General features: G+C 33.4%; 2 protein-coding genes across 3 annotated transcripts; both read left to right on the forward strand.

The window, feature by feature from the left end:
• The first annotated feature begins 1,150 nt into the window (after positions 1–1,150).
• On the forward strand, positions 1,151–10,771 carry LOC128231972 (cilia- and flagella-associated protein 119-like). Of its 2 annotated transcripts, XM_052945279.1 has the most exons (10): positions 1,151–1,286; positions 2,881–2,912; positions 3,222–3,287; positions 3,513–3,682; positions 4,679–4,749; positions 5,373–5,489; positions 5,868–5,928; positions 7,628–7,771; positions 10,005–10,088; positions 10,354–10,771. In XM_052945279.1, exons 1-10 carry the CDS (start codon positions 1,236–1,238, stop codon positions 10,548–10,550), a joined length of 993 nt encoding a protein of 330 aa, XP_052801239.1. In that variant the 5' UTR covers positions 1,151–1,235; the 3' UTR covers positions 10,551–10,771. The 2 variants fall into 2 exon arrangements, with proteins under 2 accessions (XP_052801239.1, XP_052801240.1); XM_052945280.1 differs by lacking the exon at positions 7,628–7,771.
• A 1,805-nt stretch (positions 10,772–12,576) lies between these two features.
• LOC128230127 (thioredoxin-related transmembrane protein 2 homolog) lies at positions 12,577–19,577 on the forward strand. Its single transcript, XM_052942155.1, has 8 exons — positions 12,577–12,761; positions 15,100–15,160; positions 15,402–15,515; positions 16,229–16,305; positions 16,881–16,987; positions 17,378–17,443; positions 17,942–18,071; positions 18,346–19,577. Exons 1-8 carry the CDS (start codon positions 12,585–12,587, stop codon positions 18,451–18,453), a joined length of 840 nt encoding a protein of 279 aa, XP_052798115.1. The 5' UTR covers positions 12,577–12,584; the 3' UTR covers positions 18,454–19,577.
• The last annotated feature ends 2,309 nt before the right edge of the window (positions 19,578–21,886 follow it).

Consider the following 21,886-nt stretch of genomic DNA (forward strand, 5'->3'; position numbering starts at 1 on the left):
ATCTCTAGTTATTTTTTCTATAATAAAATATTTTATTTTTGTTTTATTAATCAGTATCTAGTCTTTTGTACCCAGTCGGCTTCGTTCGGTCAATTTGTTACCTACTGTCGGTCATTTTGTACCCTACCGATCACTCAGTGTTTGTTTTTTTAACACTGTGCAGGTTTAATTAATGTAATTATGTGCTAATTGAGCCTGCTCATGGTCCGGAAACACTATGATTTGATCTATCAGTTAGGTACATAGTGAACAGACAGAACAGAACAGACATTTTATTAAGACTTACAAATACTAACGTACATCGTCTAATCACATATACTAATTCACTTAAATATGTCATGTGTTTGTACAAGGTAAGTTTTAAAGTTGAACAAATATTTGTGTTCCAGGAGCGTTATGCAATTATAATTAACTACTACAAGGTATAATGTGTAAACGCAGTAGTGTAACAGCTTAATAAACAGGTTGTAAAAGAGGATGAACAAAATTATGTATCATTGATAAGAATCCAGTTACGGATACATAATGATTCCTCACGTATTTACAGAGGTTAATAAGCTCAAATCTATTAACATAGTTTAAAAGTTGATGATATTTAGACACGGAGTGGCGAACATAATAATTATGTTGTTTTTTTCTAATAACTAAATAACATGGGCATAAACATACAAAATGGTATTCATCTTCAATATCAAGATGGTTACAACACATATAGTAGCGTTCATTACGCGGAATATTATTTTTGGCAAATCGTTCAGTTTGTATCCTTAATGGATGTACAGATAATCGTAATTTACAAATATAAGGCGGTATTTCCTTGGTAATATATTCAGATATTCTTCATACTGGAATGCATTTTTAGATACCTTATACATATCAAGAACAGAGCTATTAGATAATGAACCATGCCATTCCTGCTTAAATGTATCAATAACTATAAAACAAATATGTTCCATATGAACCATACATCGATGAATTTTATTTAAAAGTTTTTGTCATACAACTGTTTACATTTTAAGACGATATTGTCATACATTGGCGCGTGTTATTTCAGATATAAAGGCGTAGAGTTAGTAAGTCGATCACTGCTTGTGAGATTAACGTTCGAATAGTTGTGTGTAACCCTTTGAAAAGTTACTGTCGTGTGACCAAAATAAAACCGGAAGTTCCTGCGCCTATGACAACAATTTGACGCCAAATTTTCAATTAACAGGATTTTATTGTTAATTTTAACGATGATCCTTCCAGATGAACCGCAGATTCAAGAAATACCTAAGATAATTCAGGTATACCATTTATACCCGATGTTGCAAATATTTGTTTTTACATAAAAATACTTGTTTCAATTTAAAAAACCCACAAACTTTTAATAAAGAAAGTAACGTGTATCGTTATTTAAGTCAGTGCTCCAGCTAGGCCTAAATAGCAGGGTGGGGGCACCCTGCTGCCCTTTTCCAGCACCCTGCTGCCCTTAACTACACCCTGCTGTGCCCTTTTGTTTGACAGAGTCAATTTTCAGAAATAAGTATGAAAATAATAAATAGAATTAGTTTTGACACTAAATTAAAGAAAACAGATAAGGAGTAAAGTATTCATAACTAACTATTAGGATTGAAAGTAATTACAACAAAAACACAATTCAACATTGGCCCTTGCAAGTGCCCGATCAAGGCTCATTGAAAGTGCCCTTTTTAACCCTGCCCTTTTCAAATCCTGGCTGGAGCACTGTAAGTCAAAAGCATCACATTAAAAATAAACTTAGCACACATGTTATTTTTACCAGCATTGGTGTGAAAAATATTGCTATATTATTGAAGATATGACAGTAAGAGAATAAATTGAAAAGGCGGCTAACACTTCTTTTTTACTTGGTTTAGATTAGTCTAAAATATTAGACTTGTTATACGGGATTCTTCCAATCCCTAACGTCTAAACGGGTATGTGCAAAAACCAGGGGTGTTTTGAAAAATATTGAAATTGTATTAAGTGAAGTATTTTATGGTTTTAAGGTTTATATTCATATTTTACCATGTAAGTGAAAAGTTATTTTGCACAAAACAAGCATTTAATGCATTAAAACACATTATTTACCTTTCCAATAAAACGAAAGTTGACTGACACAGACAACAATTATGCCAAGCGGAACAACTTGACTCAATCGTAATAACTCAGCCACCTCAAACAACTTTCGAGATAGACCTCGTAAATAAACGTAACAACTCGGCCATGGCCGAAATATTCCGATTGTTTTAAAACTGTACCCTGAAGCCTTGCAGGTGCCCGTCATGTATATATTGATATGTTTTGACAGCAAGAAATGAAAAAAACATGTCAAACTCATATTTATTCATAGGATATGAAATTTTTATGTATAGAACTGATATAAAATAACGTAATCTGGTAATATTTCTTGTTTTTTATGATATTCTTTAGATCCTAAATGCTTTAACCCAGAATCCCGATCGGAATAACTACCCACTTTTGATACTAAACAATTTGTACGTGAAGGATTTGCCATATCAAAAATTGTTAAAAAATCCGTAAACATACAATTATTTGGACTAGGTTTAGATTTATAAAGATCTACACCAATGATTAATTAAATGGTGATATTAAATTAGATTTTTATTTTACACACATATTTTTGTTTAGCCAGTTTGATGAGACTGCTTCTATAAAGGCCACTTCATTGTCGTGAACAGAACTGAAGGCCATTAAAATTGGCCAACTCTTCCACAGAGGTTTAAGCAATATTTTATCGTTCATAAAAGAGATATTTATATGACAAACATAAATAGTTGTTTACTAAAAAACTGATGTTGAATTATGATAAGCATATTGTGCCACTACAGTTCATGGCCTTGCATTTTCTTACTTCAGCCCAGAAACCACAAGGCAAAAGTCAGTGTTTGGTATGTATATTTCTAAAACATTAATAATTTATTACTAATCATTGACTGATTTTGGCATTTAGGTTTTCCCTCAGATTTATTACTTTAAAAGCTTAAATTTGTCTCAAGTATGAAGTCCAAATTATTATTAATTTTGGCAAGCCTAAACTGTCATATATGTCATTTTTAGAGAGAAAATACCATTTACTTTATTATTGTTATATTTTTAAAAAAGTATTTAAAATGATACAACTTTACGGTCTTTATTAAGAGAGGAAGATTTTTAATGATAATATTATTCAATACAATATTTGAGATTTATGATTGCAGGGCTGACTTGACTGTGGATGACTTGGACAGAATCAATGAGTCCCTCAATGCTGACCACATTAAAATGTAAGTTCAGTTCCAACAAAGAAGTGCATGTGCATCATTTTCTTGATATCTGAATCTAAGTACTGTTGGTTGTTAAATTCTTCGACATCTCTTAGTGTGTTTCTACTTTGATTTAATAACTTAAAGAAATGAAATACTGTTTTGTTGTTTAAGGCTGTTGACTCTCCTTGTACACAATGTTTTGTGCATGTCTGGTTGGTAACTAGGTGGTGTATTTGATTGCAGGGTGTTGGCAGATGTATTCCACCTGGATGACCACAAGACCAGCCTGAAAACAGGGATCATTATGGACTTGTACTATTACACACTGCAGTTTGCCAGGGACAATAAATTCTCCAAAGAGCAAACATCTGCTTTCTTCTCCATTGTCAAAAAAACACATGAAGTTTGTATTGGTAAGTAAGTGTTGGTTTGTTAATATCTTACCTCACCATGGGATTCAGTTCTCAATAAAATTGAACATTTTATATTTTTTGTGCACTCATAATGTAATAAAACATGGGCATTTTCCTCTCCTCAAATCTAGCAGGGAAAGCCTTCAATGCTGTAAAATGCAGGCATTTGTCCTCTTTTTAAAAACCTTACTCAGATGTTGACGGAGCTACGGCACTGTAAAAAAGTAAATATTTTGCTCTCAAAATGGGGTGCCATTTAAACATAGAAAATTTGGCATTTTTTAATAAAAAAATGAAAATTTGGTTTAAGGATGAGGGTTAACTACAAAGTTACAAAACATGCATTTACTTACATTTTTTATGCGAAAAATGTACAACAAAGAAATTTATGCAGTGTATTCAAATAAACTTAAAGGGTAAAAAAACACAATTCAGACACAAATAGAACTCAATATGTAAGAATACAAGAAAAAAAACTTGTATGAATTTCTGCTCTCAGTTTAAAATAAGCAAAAAGGTCGCAGTTTTATTACAACTTGTAAAAGTTCACAACTAAGGCTAACCTAGGTTTTGGGAAGAGAAAAAAATGCATAAGGTATGTCATATTATATTATAAGCATTCACTGTAAAGATTGAGCTGGTGTCGAAAGTATATCTCAGACATACTCAAAATTGGGATCATGGAGGTCCCTCCTGAATCGGAGTTGAGAGTGACAAAACACTCAATCTGGTCCATGCTCAAATTCAATTTGTGTTACTTATGCATGTTTTTTAAAACTTGGCATGAAGTTTTCAAACTGAAAGAAGACATGAGTGGGGATTGAATTTGGGACACTATCATCAAGGTCAAGGTCATTCTTGCCATCTATATTCTGTGCTCATTATACATCAGTTTATTCACTTTATTTACATTACATTATACTTACATACATTCCCTCTTTTATAAATTTGTATTTGTAACACTGAATCTTTTATACATGTAACTCTTATTTGCAGAGACCCCGTTCGGCAATCTAGATCAGACCTTCTCCTACTTTAAAGAAATGGTCCTGTGTCATGCAGTGAATGTATGTCCTAGAATGTAGATAACTTTATCTTGGAATTTATAGTAGCAATAGAATAACATTGTTTACTGTACATTTATATAAATCTTAAATGCATCATTACGGTATGTATTTAAAAAATGATTGCTTAAAGGTACTCTCTCATGTTATTTTACTCTATGATATCGATATTGCATGAAAAAATACAGTATTAGCATAAAAAAATATTTTGGTTTTAGTGGAGCACGAGTCAAGAAAGAATAAGAAAACCGATGCCTTAACCACAAGGCCAACAAGACTTTAGCAAAAGTTTTTGTTATTTTTATGTCTTAACAATACATTGATAACATCACATAATAATGTCAATCAACCAATCATGCAACAACAAAGCTGTAATCAAGTGATTATTATGGTTGTTAACGCTAATTAAAAGTGTGGTCTTCAAAGACAATATTTGAGCAAATATCAACAATTTCTGAAGGGTTCTAGCTTTTGGTATCATAGCTTTAACACTCCTAATGATTTGTCACACTTTATTTCGTCATACAAAAAAGTGCACTTTACAAAAACATGAGCAAGCACCTTTAAGAATTGATAAAAACACATACAAGTGGTTTATAATTTACATGCTTTTTCCCTCCTTCTAGCGTCCTCCCCACAGCATTGAGCTTTTCTCGGCTGACCAGGTTCGGCTTGTGACAGAGTACACGGTCAACACATACTTCCGTCACTTCAAGATGTACAAGTACGCCTTCACTCCACTTGTAAGTGCGTCTACATAATCAATAAGCAACATTTTGAACGTCTTATAATTATTGTAAGTTTATTGTTTTCAAGTTTGTTTTAAGTAATAATTTTAAAAACAAAATGTGTTGCTGAGTTGTCCCAGATTTTTCCTTTTCAAGTTTTTTAAAGAAGTCAAGACCAATTATTTTTAAACAATGAAATTTTTGTGTTTATCTAAATACTTCTACTTACGATTGTCTGGTGATCATGTTAACATCTTATCTAGATAAATCTTAAATTGAAAATACTACTTTTTGTAAAACTTAAAAATTGAACATGATTAAGTGTCTCTGCAAAAACTTATTTTGTGAGTGATAACTTTCTATGTTTAGTTGATTATGGGCACTTAATTTCAGGTAAGACTTGACCTCTCCATCAATTATGTCGGGATGCCACCTACTCCACCACCCACAGAAGGTACAACTTATTGTGTGTTTAGCATTCATGTACTGAAGAACCAAGGTTTTTGGAGAAATTATGTTGTTTTTCTTGAAATTTCACACATTAATTCCGTTATATACCATGTAGCAAGATTATTTTACAGTGAACATTATACTGGTATTCTTACACTTAAATAGATGTCCTATATATAAATTTGTAGTCAAACTAGGAATAGAACCTTTTTATATGATGCTGAAATTATATAGTAATCACACATTCTGTCCGTCTTTTATCTGTTTATTTTTTTTTTAAAGTTTTTTTCTTTATGACTTTAAAGGCATTTAAGATATCAACTACAAACTTGATATGTATGCTGAAAGTATATGTATGTTCTCAAAGTTAACTCCATTTATATTTATTTTATTTAAGAAAAACTACATATTAGTTTTGCTTGGACAAGATGGCAATGTGAACGTGTGCACAATGAAATAACTTTAAATGTATAATAATTATTTTTTGACCAATTTAAAAACAAATACAAAGAACATGAGTTCATTTATAATCAAATTCCCTTGATCAATCTTTGCGCATGGAAAGTTTACTGATTTTTAGCTCTACTGGCCAAAGGCCGGAAGAGCTTATGCGATGGTAATGTGTACGTAGTATGTTCGTCCGTAAGTTTTAAAGAAATGCTTTCAATTTTTAGCCAGGTCTGCATGAGCGAATTCTATTTTTAGGCAAGTTTACATGTACATGTAAATTCAAGTCTAGAGTTAAGGGAGACAATTTGCAAGTCTAGGATTTTGAGAGACAATTTGCTTTTTGCTTCTGCAGTTGATTTTGTGAATAACTCTGCCTTGTTCTTGTTGAAAGCCCAAAGGCCATTTTTTAGCTTTAAGTTCTGTAGTTTGTGCATTCATCTTAACAAAATTGGTTGTGAATGTTTAAGTTATGCACCTGGTGTCATTACTGGCCACACCCAGGGTTCACAGGTTTGGTAAACATAAATTTGGAAAGGTTTGAAAATCTTTTTGTGTGTTCGTGCATCCATCTCAGCACAGTTGATTGTGAATGTTTGTTCAAATTGATCAATGTTGTCCTAGGATGCCCTTGACTTTGACCTTTTGACCAACTTTTTTTAACTTTTAAAACTACAGAAACTTTTACTATTAAAGTACAGTTTTGAAAGCATTTTTTTTTTGTCAGATGACTTTTACTTGGCACATATTAAAATAGTTCATGCAACTAATCTGCTTACAATACTTTCTTGGCTCAGATGTTGAACGTGCTACGTTTTCAGGTAACCTAAACACAAAACATAAACTATATGTCTGTTGCCTTTTACCATACATACATGCTCTGGATTGAGATGACCACAAAAGCAATGCCAGTGGAGCATAGGCCCTTTTGGGCCTCTTGTTTAACACAATATATCTCGTATAAAGTGTTTATGATGTACGAGCAACATGTTACTTGGTGGCCTATCCTGATTGACTTATCATATGCCTTCAAATTGCTCCCTTTGCCAAATATATGCTACTATATGGGGCCCTTGTCACATCCTGTAATGGCCAACAATAATTTACAAAATTAATAGTTTTTTTTGTATTGGCATTTTGAAATAAAGAAGGTAAAATGCCGATTGTATGGAAAACTTTGAAAAGTTAGATCTGTTAAATGTAGTTTGTTTTTGAGTATAAACAAGCTAAAGTAACATACCGATGTTTACTGTTAGATTTGAAAGGTGGACATGTAGAGGATGGATGTGTGGGACAGGGTGGTCTGTCACTGGAGCAGGGAGACAGCCAGTTGCGGTTCTCTCCCGTGGTCCTGGATAGCACGCCCCGCCCACACTCTGCGGTTGACCTCTGGGATGTTGGTAATCCCCGCACCGTGTGCATTGGCGTGAAACAGTGCATGTGTAGGGATGTTTCTGTTGCTTTATATTGGGCTGAAATTAGCATGGTTGCAAGTGGTAGGATTATGCACACCTAAACAAAATGTCCATATATTTCTTATGTAAATGTGTATTTTTTAGAAATTTTCCTCATTTGCTTGTCTTTGTGATGCGCCGTTTAAAGAAGATAGGGCATATAGTTTGCACATATCAGGATGTTGTTCTAAGGGATGTTTTACCATGAAACTGCTGTTGTAGGATATGCCATTGACTTGTACATGACCCATATTGTTTAGGTGATCAGAAAGATTAAATGTTCACAGCTAGTTTTTTTTAATTATTTGCGTAATTTCTTTATAATGTAATAATAATATATAAGAAGGAACAGGAACATTGTTTTGGCAGTCAACAGGTCAAAGGTCATGGCAAACTTATTTTGGCACAAAAACTCAAGAACATTTGAAGACTGGAACCATAAAACTCCATCCATGGACTGCCTTTGACCTGTATATGACCCCTATTGTTTATGAGGTTAGTAGGAACAAAGAATAAGGTCAAGGCCAACGTCTTTTGGAAACATTTGTACCAACAATAATTGAACTGGTTTAACATAGGTTCACGACCAGTAGAAGACCACTTTTGATTTTGAGGTCAGTACATCAAAACTTATTGCTGGGTTGTGACCTTTATTAAATTACCTTTTTTCTCAAAAAATCTAAGACTCTTGATTTTATGTTTCTCAGATTTAGTATAATTTTTTAGCTCGACTATTCGAAGAATAAGGAGAGCTATACTACTCACGCTGGTTTCGGCATCACACCTTGGTTAAGGTTTTACATGTAAGCACCTTTAAGTCATTATCTCAGTAAATGCTTCATTTATTGCATTGAAACTCTGGATATGGATTCCCAACTATATAACCTACTAAATTAATGAAGTCAGATAACACTTATTTGAATATAATGCAAATAATGGGCCTTTATTATTCGACTTAAAAATTCTGGTTAATGTTTTGCATGTAACCACATTTAAGTCAATATCTTGGCAAATACATTATGTATTGCATTAAAACTTAGATATGTGTTCCCAACTATCTAACCTACTAAATTAATGAAGTTAGATAACACTTTTTTGAATATGATGCAAATTATGGGCCTTTATTATTTGACTTAGAAATTCTGGTAAAGGTTTTGCATGTACCGTAACCTCTTTTAAGTTAATACCTCAGCGAATACATCATGTATTGCATTGAAACTTTATACATAGGCTCCCAACCATTCAACCTTCTTAATTAATCAAGTAAGATAACTCTATCTTGCATATTATATCATTTTTGCCCCTTTATTAAGTGACTTAGAAATTCTGGTTAAGGTTTTGCATGTTAGCACACATAGGATAATATCTCAGCAACTACTTGATGTATTGCATTGAGACTTAATACAATTGTTCTCAACCACCCAACCTACTTGAATAACGAAGTTAGATAACTGTATTTTGCAAATATTGGCCCTTTATTATTGGACTTATAAATTACAGTGATCCATGCATGTTTTGCCAAAACTTTTCAATCCTTACACTGAACAGCGGCGGAATAGTCGAGCGCGCTGTCTCTGTGACAGCTCTCGTTTATTATGACAAGAAGATGAATCCTATTTTATTTGTGGTCAGTAGCTCGAAAGTCTAGATTGTAGTGACCAGGAATATTTCAAATTCCAAGCCGTAGCCATAGTGACCCTGGACTGCACTTGGTGACAATAATCAATATGAATAATTCCTTTTAACACTTACGTAATCTGGCACATTTATCTGACAAAAAAAGGACATTATGTTTTAGAAACACATTGTTTTTGAAAAGGGAGGAAATTTTATCTGATAATGTTATCACAAAAGTTTTTCTTCTTCATGAAGTTCAGATCTCCTTTATAATGTATCATTGATTTATGAATTGGGAAGGTTTAGCACTCCTCACATGGTGATTGTGTTTGTTTGCAGCATTTTGAGGAAAAATTTAAATAATTATAATTTATTGAATATTATTTCTTTGGTTAATTTTTGTTATAGACAGTGAGTTCTATAACACTTTGATTGATCATATATATTACCGTATGATAATTTTTATACATATTCAGCAAAATGTAGTTGTAGGTAGAAATTCACCTAATAGTTTGCCTGACTTTACTGGTTTGTTGATTAAGTGATTGGGCGTGTGTTTCAGCTGATGAGGGTGAGGCAGCCGGGGAGGAGATACCTGTTGAAACTGAGCCTGAACCTGAGCCACCTGCGCAGTCTCCACAACCAGGTAACTACAGGCATTGACATCCACACTAGCCAAAATACAGGGAACAGCTTAGAGCTGTTTGCTTGATTTTTGAGAAACGCTCCTAGATTAAAGTTGTATACTTCAGTTGTATATCAGGACATTTTTATTTTTGAACTGTCAAATCTATTTGATTGTAATCAGTAGAATCCAGGCTCATTCCAGCTAAACGATTTTGCTCCTCAGGTAACACATGTTGTCAGTATAATAACTATTACCAAAGTATTAATATTTTTGTTTGTTTAAGATGAGTCTGAGGCCAGAAAGGAGTTACGAGGCATGATACAGACCTTCCTTGCTGAGGAAATCAAGAAGATGAAGACTTCTGTTGACGACCAGCTGCGATCAACAGAGGAAGTGTTGAATAAAAAACTGGATGTGGCTGAGGGGGGTGGAGGCAAGAAAAGTGGAAGGAACTCTGCCAAAGGAGGGAAGAAAAAGTGATGAAAAAAAGAAACTACACTTTTTTGTAGTCTGTGATAACGCTTTTGTTGTAAGATAGTTTTGTTTCAAAATTGAACAGTTACTTTTACAAATAGGTTTTGTTTTGCTTTATATTGTTAATTACAATCAAATGTTTGTCTAGACAACATTGTATTTGAATTATGGAAGATACCAAAGTGACATAAAAGAGTTGAACACTCATAATGAATTGTTGTCAATAAAATTATATACTACATTTACAGTGCTTGTTTCATATATATCAGTTTCCACAGACACTGTACTTAGATGTAAAACTTAAATATAAACATTCTAATAGTGATTCCATTAAGATTTTCTGCAAATTTGATTTTATAGACTTAGTAGCTTTTATGGCAGAGAGGTTAACTAGACTGAACTGTGAGATTGAGTCATGTTGCCACTTGTGGTGTTTTTTTAAATGCCTAAAATGTGGTTTCAGTTATATGATGGCTGTATCACAGAGCTCTTGTGTGCTGAGTGACAACTCCTCGTGCATAATCCAATGGTTCTTAAAGCTTATAGAAGTTAAATCTGTAGAAGGATATATATTTGAAAAGTATTCTTACACAAATGCAGACCAGACCCAATACATCTGATACTGCTCCAGATAAATGTCAAGTTCCCTCAGGTTAAAAGGTTCAGGCCTTAAATCTTAAAGTGAGCATACATTCTACAGAAATCAAATTACTCTAATGAAACTTCGGTCTCATGTTCTCGCCCAGGCAAATTGTGCAGAACCTTTGTTTGAAGCAAGGCTGTTGTACTTGACATAATTTGTACGTACAATGACTTAAAAAAATATAATGTTTTTTTAGGCCAAGTTCTGATTGACCATTACTAAAATAATGTTTCTTCTCAATATAGATTTATCTAAATTGCTTTAAATTACAGTTTTGAAACTATGTAGCAATTTAGATCATGACCAGTATAAGTTTGTATGTTGAGGGCAATAGGTCAAAGTTCAGAGTTGTTGTTTTTTCTCATTTATTTTTCACATAGATATATATACATCAGTACAGTTTTAAATTCTCAACATATACAACATATCTATGTATTTTGATAGGATATGCATATGTTTAGAAACAATAAGGTTAAGAGTTGAGATGACACATTTTTGTGCAATAGATCCTACACCCATATACCGATCAAAACCAGTAGATTACCATATCAGTTTGAACGGCAATTAGGTCATGGTGGTTGTGACCTTCAATCAAAAATGGTTTGCTCAATATTGCCAACACAGTAGCGTTATTGTATTAGATACTATTGAGTTCTGGTGTTCTATTACGCATTCAAATGCATCGAATTTGTGAAAAGTAAACAGGATATCGATTATTCGAAAAATTGTAAAAATCTTGTTTTTTTATCAAGTCCAATTGATGGTCTCTATTAGAGCTTCATATTATACATGTATCATAACGCTTGACATTGGCCATTCAGTATGATATTTCAAAACAGGAAACATTATCAAATATGATTTAGGTCTAGATAAGGTAGAGAAGGAAATCCAGAATCAAGTATATTTCTAAGCATGATATTTTCAATACATGTGTATGATTTAGTTAACACAAGGGAAGTAAATGCTGCATGATATATAAGCGCACAAACCATTCGGAACTCCTTGGCCATTTTTTCAAAAACAACCTCGGATGTATGCCGGTACATCTGTTGAAGTAGTCCGTATTTTTTTGAATAAAAGCATTAATTAAATGTAGTGTTTAAGAGTTGTATTCATTGCTCTCAGTTTAAATTGATTGCCAGTGAAGTGTATTATTGCAAACATAATTACGATTCCCATGAGTTAAGTCATAAATTTTAACTACTAAATAAGATTACTACGCGATCTATTTGCAGCGGACTTAAACGTACCACTTTTTAAGTATGTAAACCGTCCATATACATCCGAGGTTGTTTTTGAAAAAATGGCCGAGGAGTTCCGAATGCGCACAAACTAGAAAAGAGTTGTCTGCAACAGACTTTTAAATTTTCTTTGGGTTCATATGTGTCAACTTCAAGATGGACGTCGTAGGCTTATTTCGACCTTTATTTAATGTTAAATACATAAAAGAAGTATCAAAAACCTATCTTATACCACATATTTATGTAAATATCATTCTTTCTGTTTCCTACTTCCTTTTGAAGACTGTATCGCCTTTCTGCGACATTCTGTTTACAGATTGCTCCCTAGCATTGGTAAGTCCGTAAATATCTCACAGTTTAAGTTACAATAACATGATGAAAGTTTTGTTAGAAGTTTCTGGACTATCCTTGATATAAGTATCATACTTTTCTTATACAATGACAAGAAAATCCATTTGTTTCAAGTATGTTTAAGCATGGTTGGTAAGTCTGGTCAGACCGGAACAAACATCAAGCTCATGTGCAAATACAACTGCATTATTCTTGAGTAAGCTTACTTAGTGCAAAACGTTTTAAAGATAACCAACAATTTTCTCAGAAGTGGATCTGTAAAATAATTTAAAATGGCAGAGACAAAACACTTTTTACTGCAGATATCATAATCAATTGACATTACTTGATGTGCAGTATGACTTTGAAACTTCATACAATCAAATAATGATGACTATTAAGTATTTATTGCATATTTATGCAATTCTGACACCTTAATTTAATGACTTAGAAATTCTGGCAAAGATTTTTTATGTTATGTAGCTTTACATTGATCCATGCATGTTTCACCAAATTTGCAATCCTTTAACTTAACAACGCCATTATAGTCAAGTGTGTTTTCTCTGTGATAGCTTAAGTCATTTAAACAACATTAATTTTAACAGAGATTCTTATCACCTCCAAGGGAATCCTGGATTGTAAATCTTTGGTGGGCTGATCAGCTGCCGCAGGCTAAAAATCTGAATTCCATGGAACATGGACAGTCAAAAAGTTATTGTTTTGGCTGCAATAGCAAAATTCTGCTGAGGAAAATGGAAAGTGGGTCTAACTCGATGAATGTGATGTTAACTCAAATAGTTGAAAAGCTTTTCAAATAATTTTGGACATCTTTCAATCAATTAAAGAGGTCTTCAATCAAGTTTATGATATCATCAATTAGAGATATCTCCAATTCATTATTTTACACAGTTTTGTTTCCAATTAAGTTGAATTAATACTCTCAACAAAATTGAACAGCTCCATAATAGAAAAAGAGCTGTCTTCTAATCAATTATTGATAAGTACGGATTTGTTTGTATTGGAGCCTTCTAAAGATCATTTTTTATCCTCATTAATTAAATTAGGGCTCATTGCTGTTGATTTTAAGAGCTCTATTATTCAATTTGTAAGAGAATATATAGTGATAGCAGCTCATATTTAGAGACCTCTTTAAAACAGTTCAAGAGGTCTTCAATTGATTTGAAAAGCTCTTCAAATATTTGAGTTTAAAGGGGTATGGAAATTTAGTGTTCCATATGTCAGTTTCTTTGTATGATTTACATTCAAGTCATGACTAGTTTTGGTCAACAGTTATATGATAACTTAACCGTAACTTTTCACACCTTTACTGGAGAAGGGTTTTTACCTAGGAATAACGAACATCAGTGGTGGGTTGCACTTTACCAGCAGATGACCCTTTTCTTTTGGGTGTAGAAGGTTAACTTAAGGTCTAGTTCAACAGTTGTACGAAAAAGACAAACCACCAATAATCAATGCACTTTTTCTTTTAAACTCCTTTAATAAATCTTCCACATGTTTCTGTCAATGTGTCACCCAGGGGGCATTATGTTGGACAAAATTCACTTGTTTGTTTTTTTTACTTGAATAGTACAAAGTACTTTTAGATTTATTTAAATGACAGAGAACAGTTGAAATATGTTATGAATAGTTGCCTCTGTTCCTAAATCTTTGCCTGAATCCATCATGCTCAAACTTAAATTAAGCATTTTGATTTTTGGGTTGTTATCACCCCAGTAGTGACTCTATAACATTAAAAAACAAAGGCACTTTGACACTTGCTGTTTGTACATGTCATGCACAAACATTTCAAACACTTGATCTTATCACTTTGACAGACTGTCAACTGCAGGTAAAATGTATTAATCATTGTGTCTGGTGAAATAATGTGAGATCTGGATGCAGTTCTCAAACTAATGGACATGATGTATACCCATTTTGAAAAAGAAGTAATCTTTTGCAATAAAGTTTGGTTAACATTCGGCATAAAATAGAAACTATTAAAAATCAGCAGCCTATTGTATAAAATGCTGTATTCTAAGTTACAGAAGTCACTGTTTATTAATTAGTTAATATGTATCTAGTGATTTCTATTAACTTTGAAATTATTAAAATGTGCACTACAAAATGGTATTCTGCACACATACATTTGAAAATAATAAAAAATGAATGTACGTATTATTATGCCTTGCAAAAAAAATATTTTGTAAGTAAATAAAATATTAGGCTGTGAGCTCAGAGTTTTATAGTTGGTCCTGATTTGTTTTAACCACTATGAACATATACAAATTCAATAATTATATACTTTTAAATGTTATTAAACTACATTTTTTATCTATTTCAGCAACAATGGGAGTGGTTAACATTTCTGGGTTGTGTGATTGTTCTGAAAAACCGAAAGCAGGGTATGTATTTATGTAGTCACACAACCTGGTTGACATCAGGAATAATTATTGTAATAATTGTAATTAAAAGAAATACTATGATGTTATGTCATGACGTAAATTTATAATATTTTATATTGAAACAAATTTTCTGACTTGATTTCAATCAATTTAACAGTTGAAAATCATGTCAAATCAGCAGTAATATGAGACATTCAGTTTGTTACATGAAGATCTTAGGGATTTTTTGCTGATATTTCAGCGTCATCGGCGGAGTATGTGTCTGTGGCGTGCATGTTTGCCAAAGCTCTCAACCTCATCATGTTCTACCAGAACAGTGTGCCATATGCTTTTGTCTACGCAATGATGTGCTTGTGTAAGTATGCCCTCAGTTGTTGGAATGAAGCATACCTTTTTTGATATGGTTGTGTTTAAGATGTCATGGTCAAGTTCATTTGTGACTGAGTAAAACCATAATTATGCCCCTTTACTGCTGGGTTACTTATGATTAAATGGTATGATATTCAGATAAAGTTTTCTTCTTCTGCAAAGTTTTGCTGCTTTTACATTAAAATTGATATACGGTGTCGCATAACTGCGAATATAGTATATATAACGTATACAAACAGACATTGTATTAAAGGCGTTTTAGAAAATTATTGAAAAAAAAAATGTTTTAGAAAAATGACATTTTAAGAAAAAAACAACCGGAGCATAAACATGAAGTGTTGCGATTAACCTTGAGAGAACAATACCGGAGAATATGGTTTTCTGATAGCACTTGCTAATTTTCCGAGTGGTCTACCGGAGTAAGTAATATACTGTAAGCTGAAGCGGGAAAGGCACGAGGATTTCATGACATGTGCTTATCTATTAGTGTTGTTAGTGTCAGAAAAGTAAAATTGAATAAAGAATTGTTTAAAGGTGTTCAAAAGTAATTAAAAAGTAAATTGTGTTTTTTCGCCACATACGGTAACAATTGTTTTACTATGATGGGCGCTCTCAGCAGGCGACATTTCTGCTTTGAGGGCACTAAATTAACATCTTCATACACTTTTGTTTCCTCATACAGTTTTCTTTTTGTTTCAGTGCATTTTGTATTTTTGCCGAGACCTGTCTACAAAGGGCCAGAGTTTGTGACATACTTTCGAGGTCCACACTTGAAGGTTTATAACGATAGTGATTATAATTTTATGAAGCTTTCAACTAAATTGTACAAAAAAATCTGAAGGTCGTGTCAAAAAGTGTTACTAAGTACCCAGGATTCTCAATAAGTTTCGGTTGAACCGTCTCAAATAGTAAAGTAACCAACCAACTTCTACTTATTCTACTTAAAATCCATTTATTTTTCCAAATTTTAACTGGCCCAATTGCCATTTGAACCGTCCATTTTGGCCGGCAGCCGGTTCTTATTGAGTACACGGAGTACCGATTTTGAATTGATGATCTCCAGATCAGTTTGTATTGTGATGACCAGGTAAATATTGTTCCCAGTCCAAGCAATAATACCTGTCTAACTATATATTAAAGGACAATGTAGCATATTTTGCCTCGACCAGGAGGTCATCATGTTGTATTTATATTATAGGTATGTAGATGTAGGTTTCATTTTTATTGTTGCTGTCGCTTTATACATCACTTTTCATTGCCATGAGGCTCAGTGTAGCATTTCGAGGCATCTGTGAGGCATCTTTTTTGTGAACAAAAGAATTGAAATCATTCATCATTTTTTTTTTTTCAGAACGAAATTGCACGTGACAAGCGTGTGACGTGGGTGATCTGTTTTTATGCTGCCTGGTCTCCTCCATGTGTGACCCTGGCACCTGTGTTTTCAGAAATTTCAGCAGAGTAAGACTTCATTTCATTTTGAAGCTTTTTGGTTCTTTTGAGAATTGACTACATTGCTACATGACACAAAACCAATTTAATCCATTGTGTATCTGTTAGGTAGACCTTTTTCACTGGAGTGTTAATATCTGCTGGTTAACATCTAACCCCCTTAGGCCTATTTTCCTTTTTATTAAGCACTATTACAGGTAACCATATATAATATACAGCTTAAGGTCACATACCAGCACAAATTATTTTTATTTTCAATATTCACGAGTCTTTTTCTTTTATTTAAAGGATTACTTGTTTTGGGAAAAAAACAACTCTTGTGACATGTATGCCATTAAGAGTAAGAGTTCATATATAAATATTGATGATTGTTGTATCTGATTGATTACACTTTTTCAGATATCATTTAGAAAACCTGCAGTTTGGGAAAATTGATATAAGCAAATTTCCAGAAGTTGCGGAGGAGTAAGTATACGACTGTAGTACTGTAGAGTAACAATGGGAAATTTATAATAGCTTATTTACAAGTCGAAAATGTTATCAAAGTTTATGACACAATATGCTTAACACTTAAAAATCCTCACCATTGAAAGTTTTTTAGCTTACTTGAACTCTTATTTTGATATTTTGTTAGTTTTCTCTGTCCAACAAAATACATGAAACGATGTGTACACAAACATAATGATTATGTTATCCCATCCAATGGCAGTCTGTCATGCCCTGTTTCCATGCATCTCATATTAATGCCAACAGTTTTTAACTGAAGAAATTTATTGTTACAGTCGGAACACCCTTACTAATTGCAGGGTCATGAAATGTTCTATGGCTATGCGCTATCATTTAATCCTGACAGTATTTTTCACATTGCTGTGAATTAAGGATGTTCTAATTAAATGTCTTCATGACAATGTGTTTGTGATCTGACAATGAGTATGTACAGTATATTGTTTGGTATTTCTGTAGGTATCGTATCAGCACATCATCATTCTCGAAGCAGCTTCCTACCGTTGTGGTTTTCCAGGAGGGCAAGGAGAAGACGCGCAGACCTGCCATAAGCGCCAAGGGAACGGTCGTCAAATATTCTTTTACCAAGGTCAGTGACTACCCACTTTGTTGTGTCAAAACTCAAACAAAAGTTGAAAATAAGCAAGCTGGGTGATTTCTCTGGCTTGTGGAAGCAGCTCAAGCTTTCTGTTAGAGCCAGTCACTTTTGATGACCTCTGTTATAGAGAGAAGAAACTTGCACCATTTGAAATGGTTGTTTCATGATCTACATATGTGTTTGGCATGCTCTTATGACATACTCTTATTAATTGAATCAAGTATCTAAGGCAGAAATAAAAGGATTGTATATGTTCCCATTTCAGCAAAACATAATCAAAGACTTTGAAATTAATGAGATTTACAACCAGTGCAGGAAGTCCTTACCAAAACAAAAGAAGACAACATCAGAAGCAGAGAAGAAAGAGCAATAATACTGGAGGGGTAAGGCGTGTGAACTCGTGCCATGATAAGCGAAATAAAACACAGAATTGGCATGAAAGTTCACAATGGGCATATTGAATTCGGTTATGATGGATCACTGATAAAAAGAACAGTGTGGTCATGATAGTCTTTTAAGGTCTTTCTTCAAAGTATTTATCATTAAATTTTTCTGCAAGTTTGTATATGGAAGATATTGCATGTATTCCATCAATTATACTGTAAACTTATAGCAACAGGATCAATGTTATAATATTTTGGAAATTGTAATCTGAAATTATGGCTGAATTTCTTATTTTATTTTGATATACTATTGTGAGCTAATGGTTATTCTAGTCCAATATAAAAACATACATGTAATCATTTATGTGTTCCCAGTTTGCATTAAAAAAAGGTTGATGTTCTGCTAGAACTATTGTCATAGCAATGTTGTCTGCGCAATATGCATCTTGATACATGATCATGTTCACTTTAAAAGTATGCACATATATACTCATTTGAACAACTGTGGCCAGCTGCTTAATCCAAACTCACTCTTAAATAAACCCTATCTAATAATGCTGTGCAACTTTTAGTTTCATTGAGCAATCACCTGAATAGAAAATAACCTTATCCAAGTTATCCAGTTAAAAATAACATGATAATTGCTATTGGAAAGAGAGCAAGGAAGTTTAAGCCTGCCCACTGAAAGTCAACATTGTTGTGAACACACAGATTTTACAACCTAAATGGAAAAATTGTATAAGGATGATTGTGATTAACAAAGGCCGAGTACTGTCTCCTAAAGAAGCAGACTTGAGCTGTATATATATTTTCTAGCTTTTGTCACTATCTTGCTCACATAAATATGTACGGTATAAACTACATGTAAACCAGTAAATTGTGGTCTGTATTTTGACTTCATGTTTATAAGGGGCTATGTTATATGTATGTTTTTTTATACGTTTGTAACAGAATAGTATGTGTTTTGCTCAGTTTGTCAAAGGAAAATAAACTGTATAAATAATATGCCTTTTTGGTGCAATCAACTTTATCAAGTATGCATGCATGTTTTGGAAATGTAAGACACATGTACATGGAATCTCATTGATCAACCCGGAATAAAATATAAACATTTTGTAATGGAAGTGTTGTTTTCTTGTATGTTTTTCAGAGTCACGATACTACCGCGTACTCTTTGGCATCATCAAAGTTGTCGTTAAGTTAGGAGTTAAGTTAGGAGTTTTATTCACCACTGACCATTCACTGTACGGAAATTGTAACAAATATTTACATGAAACTTGTAAACATTTGCTACGAAGACCTTATTTCTGAGTATTGACCTGGCACTCCTAAATATTAGTCAATTATCGCTTTGTGTTTCGGCTTAAATGTGATACAGTACATTAGTTAATGAAGCATACATTAATCAAAGTTGAATTGGATACCGAAGCCATGTGAAGAAGTTGTTCACAAAGCATAAGTTCGAGGTTCGAGTCTTACATATGCTCGGCCTCAACATGATTAACGTAGTCTGATTAACGCAACATATTCCAAAAAGAACCTTGATTATTAAGGTTAAAAGTATGTTTTGTATTATATATAGATGCTGAGCAATAAGTCCTGGAAGTTTGAATCACTACATGAACAATATCATAAAATGTTGTGCGCAGAGTGATTCTGACTAGTAGATGGGTGTTTTACCACTATGCCACTGATTTGATGAACTAGATATTAACACATACGGTTTTCTTGAAAAAAAAATTGTCAATCATAATCAATGGTTAAGCATAACACATCACATTTGAAAATTGTATAAGGTTTCGACAGGCTCGACCAAACAAAGGTTACCAACTCCAGTGTCGGTCATTCAACCCTCACCATGTAGTGGTGGGGGGTAAATAGGAATCTCTGTCATTCTGTTTCTGGGACATCAGGACAAGGTGTGCTCCTCTCCATTACTCCATATGTTTTTGAGATATTGACTTCAAACGTTACGCAAATATTGACTGTGGGTGCTATTGGTCATGTGATATGGTGTACTGTCGCCTTATTTGACATCAGGTTAGAAAGTTTATTATTTTTTTCTTAATTTATTTGCTCCAATAAGCAAATTTTGAAGTAACACTTGATAGGGATGGGTAATGTGTTCAAGGGAGAGACTTACTTATGGAACTCAAGAGCATTCCCAGGTATTGTTATGTATTTGTGATTTATACTTTATTAGCATTGCCATTTCACATATTTAATTGAAGGACACTATACGTATACTTTTTTATGTATATGCATTGCTCAATTTGGCACATGAAGTCGGACAAGATATTCAATAAAGTGTACTGTGTTGAGAAGTGCTGAGCAAAAGAAATTTTGTGGGTTTCTTTCACAGTTATTGCCCTTTGATTATTTTTATACTTTTTTTTTTCTTCTCTCCACCTCTCTTTTTTGTCCAGAAGTATTCAGGTTTTGACTTCAAACTTCATATACAGATAGAACTTAAAGTGCAGTGCACAGGAACCATTACTTTGAAGTCAATTTTCATACTTATTTTTTTCTGGAGCATTACTTAAGTCTTTGTGGTCTTTACTTCAAACTTTAAAAACAGATTAAGCTCATTAAGGAGAAGTGCACTATTTAAGATCCATAACTTTGGCTGCAATATTTTTCTGAGTTATTGCCCTTGGTTAATTTTCACACTAATATTTTGTCTGGAGCACGACTTAAAAAGTCTGAGGTATTGACTTCATATTCTAACATATTTCATTGAGGAGATATGCAGTGCACAATAACCATATCTCTGGATGCAGTATTTTTAGCTCACCTGAGCATGAAGTGCTCGAGGTGAGCTATTGTGATCGCCCTGTGTCCGTAGTCAATAATTTGACTGTTAACACTCTAGAGGTTACAATCTTAATGAAACTTGGTCAGTATGTTACCCTCAATAAAATCTTGGACGAGTTCGATATTGGGTCATCTGGGGTTAAAAACTAGGTCACCCCTTCAAATTAAAGGAAAAGCTTGTTAACACTTCAGAGGTCACATTTATGACTGTATCTTCAGGAAACTTGGTCAGAATGTTAATATTAATAATCTCTAGGTCAAGTTTAAATTTGGGTCATGTGCGAGCAAAAACTAGGTCATTGGGTTAAATCATAGGAAAAGCTTGTTAGCACTCCAGAGGCCACATTTATGATCGTATGTTCATGGAACTTGATCAGAATCTTATTCTTGATGATCTTTAGGTAGAGTTCGAAACTGGGTAATCAGAGGTCAAACACCAGGCCACTAGGTCAAATCATAGAAAATCTTTGTAAACACTGTAGAGGTTACATACTCTCTTTGATCACCATGAAACTATGTCAGAATGTTTGTGTTTATGAAGTCTATGTCAAGTTTGAAACTGGGTAACCTGGGTTCAAAAAATAGGTCACGAAGGCAAATCATAGAAAA

The sequence above is a fragment of the Mya arenaria genome, chromosome 4 (genome assembly GCF_026914265.1).
Source record: "Mya arenaria isolate MELC-2E11 chromosome 4, ASM2691426v1".
NCBI classification, from domain to species: Eukaryota; Metazoa; Mollusca; class Bivalvia; order Myida; family Myidae; genus Mya; species Mya arenaria.

Excerpts from the sequence above, each read along its gene's own strand:
- LOC128231972 (XM_052945279.1), top strand. The coding sequence starts at position 1,236 with ATGATCCTTCCAGATGAACCGCAGATTCAAGAAATACCTAAGATAATT. Across the intron at positions 2,913-3,221 it reads AAGGCAAAAGTCAGTGTTTG|GGCTGACTTGACTGTGGATG; the intron begins GTATGTATATTT and ends TTATGATTGCAG. Across the intron at positions 5,490-5,867 it reads AGTACGCCTTCACTCCACTT|GTAAGACTTGACCTCTCCAT; the intron begins GTAAGTGCGTCT and ends ACTTAATTTCAG.
- LOC128230127 (XM_052942155.1), top strand. The coding sequence starts at position 12,585 with ATGGACGTCGTAGGCTTATTTCGACCTTTATTTAATGTTAAATACATA. Across the intron at positions 15,516-16,228 it reads CTACGCAATGATGTGCTTGT|TGCATTTTGTATTTTTGCCG; the intron begins GTAAGTATGCCC and ends TTTTTGTTTCAG. Across the intron at positions 16,306-16,880 it reads TTCGAGGTCCACACTTGAAG|AACGAAATTGCACGTGACAA; the intron begins GTTTATAACGAT and ends TTTTTTTTTCAG.